This window comes from Drosophila innubila, chromosome X (genome assembly GCF_004354385.1).
Source record: "Drosophila innubila isolate TH190305 chromosome X, UK_Dinn_1.0, whole genome shotgun sequence".
Classification (NCBI taxonomy): Eukaryota; Metazoa; Arthropoda; class Insecta; order Diptera; family Drosophilidae; genus Drosophila; species Drosophila innubila.
The window spans coordinates 6,084,569-6,086,171 of NC_047626.1; the positions used below are offsets into that span (position 1 = coordinate 6,084,569).

The following is a 1,603-nucleotide window of genomic DNA, read 5'->3' on the forward strand; positions in this document are numbered from 1 at the left end:
GTACCTGAGTGAGTGAGTGAGTGATCGTGAGTGAGTGAATTGATCCTTGAGTGATGCTGGCTGATGTTGCACCTTTTGTCTCTGAACAAACACACACACAGGTAGGCAGGTGAGATGTGAGTCTTGTGGCTTAGCAATTGAGAGTGGAGAGCTCCGAGTGCTATAAATAGCGCGCACGGCGCAGGGAAGGGCATCAGAACAGCGACAACGCTCGCAGGGCCACAAACTCTAAGCCAACAACAACAAAAAAAAAAACAAATAATAAAACTATAACAAATAGTTGAACATAAATAATAAATACAAGTCGTCTAAAATGGCATTGAGCAGCAAGTCAAATCGCAGTCACTATCAGCAACAGTTGGCGCCTTATACAAAGCCCAATTATCAGCATGATCAGCATGATCATTACGCTCATGATCAGCTTGATCTGCAGCTGGATGACTCGCTGGATGAGCAGCCTATGCTGATCGGTGGCGCCTCCGTGGTGCGTCGCAATGCCCGCGAACGCAATCGTGTCAAGCAGGTGAACAATGGCTTTAGCCAACTGCGACAACACATTCCCGTTGCGATCATTGCCGATCTGAGCAATGGCAGGCGTGGCATTGGCCCCGGTGCCAACAAGAAGCTGAGCAAGGTCAGCACACTGCGCATGGCTGTGGAGTATATTAGACGCTTGCAACGTCTCATCGATGACAACGATCAGCAGCAGCAGCAATCACAGCAGTCACAGCAACAGCAGCAGCAACATTTCAACTACCAGCAACAGTTGCAACAGCAGCAGCAACATTTCTATGCGCTGCAACAGCAACTGCAACTCATCTCGCCCAGCGGCAGCTGCAGCAGCTCCTCCTCCACCAGCTCCTCCTCCGCCTCCTCCTCCAACTACTTCACACCTCCTGCCGCCGAGCTAAAAGTCGAGTCGAGTCCTGGCAGCTATGAAGATTATCGCAACAATTCCTGCAGTTCGGGCGCCGAGGATGACGACATCCTTGACTACATCTCCTTGTGGCAGGACGATCTCTAAAGACGCTACCTCCCAGCTAACTGGCATATCAACTAGTCACTGCCACGCCCACCACTGACAAAGTATTACCTCAGCAACCGCAAAGTATTTATTCTATTTTTAAGCAACTCATTTTTTTTTTCCTAACAACTTTGTACAAATTATTTTTAAGTGCGCTGTTTGTGCCTGTTTTTTATATAGTTTATAAGACTGCCAATCTTAAGTTCTAGCTTAATATGGAAGACAATTAGCGTTTAAGTTCAACTATAAGACATTTTTTTTTATGATAAACAAACATGGAGGACATTAAACTGATAGCTATAGCTGAAATATTTTAAAAGAAATCAACAACTGTTTTTTAATCATTTTTAACATGGGAAAATGGGCTAAATACTCCGATGATTCAAAATGGGAATGCAGAGATTTAAAACTTCTCGCAGTTTCTCTTTCCAGAAAAAGACTTTACAAGAAAAATTTAGACTATCTCAAACAATTTATTTTAAATGAACACAGTGCATTTTGAGAGATTAAAAACAAAAAAAAACCTCTAGACGAGGTAAAGGTCTAGTGACGAAAGCAATTTCTAGCCCCAAAATTTCT

The 1,603-nt window shown here is 43.9% G+C and overlaps 1 protein-coding gene across 1 annotated transcript; it reads left to right on the forward strand.

Annotated features, from left to right (window-relative positions):
- Positions 1–313: 313 nt before the first annotated feature.
- On the forward strand, positions 314–1,299 carry LOC117785224 (achaete-scute complex protein T5). The gene has a single exon (XM_034623148.1). The coding sequence runs from the start codon at positions 314–316 to the stop codon at positions 1,022–1,024; it is 711 nt and encodes a 236-aa protein (XP_034479039.1). The 3' UTR covers positions 1,025–1,299.
- The last annotated feature ends 304 nt before the right edge of the window (positions 1,300–1,603 follow it).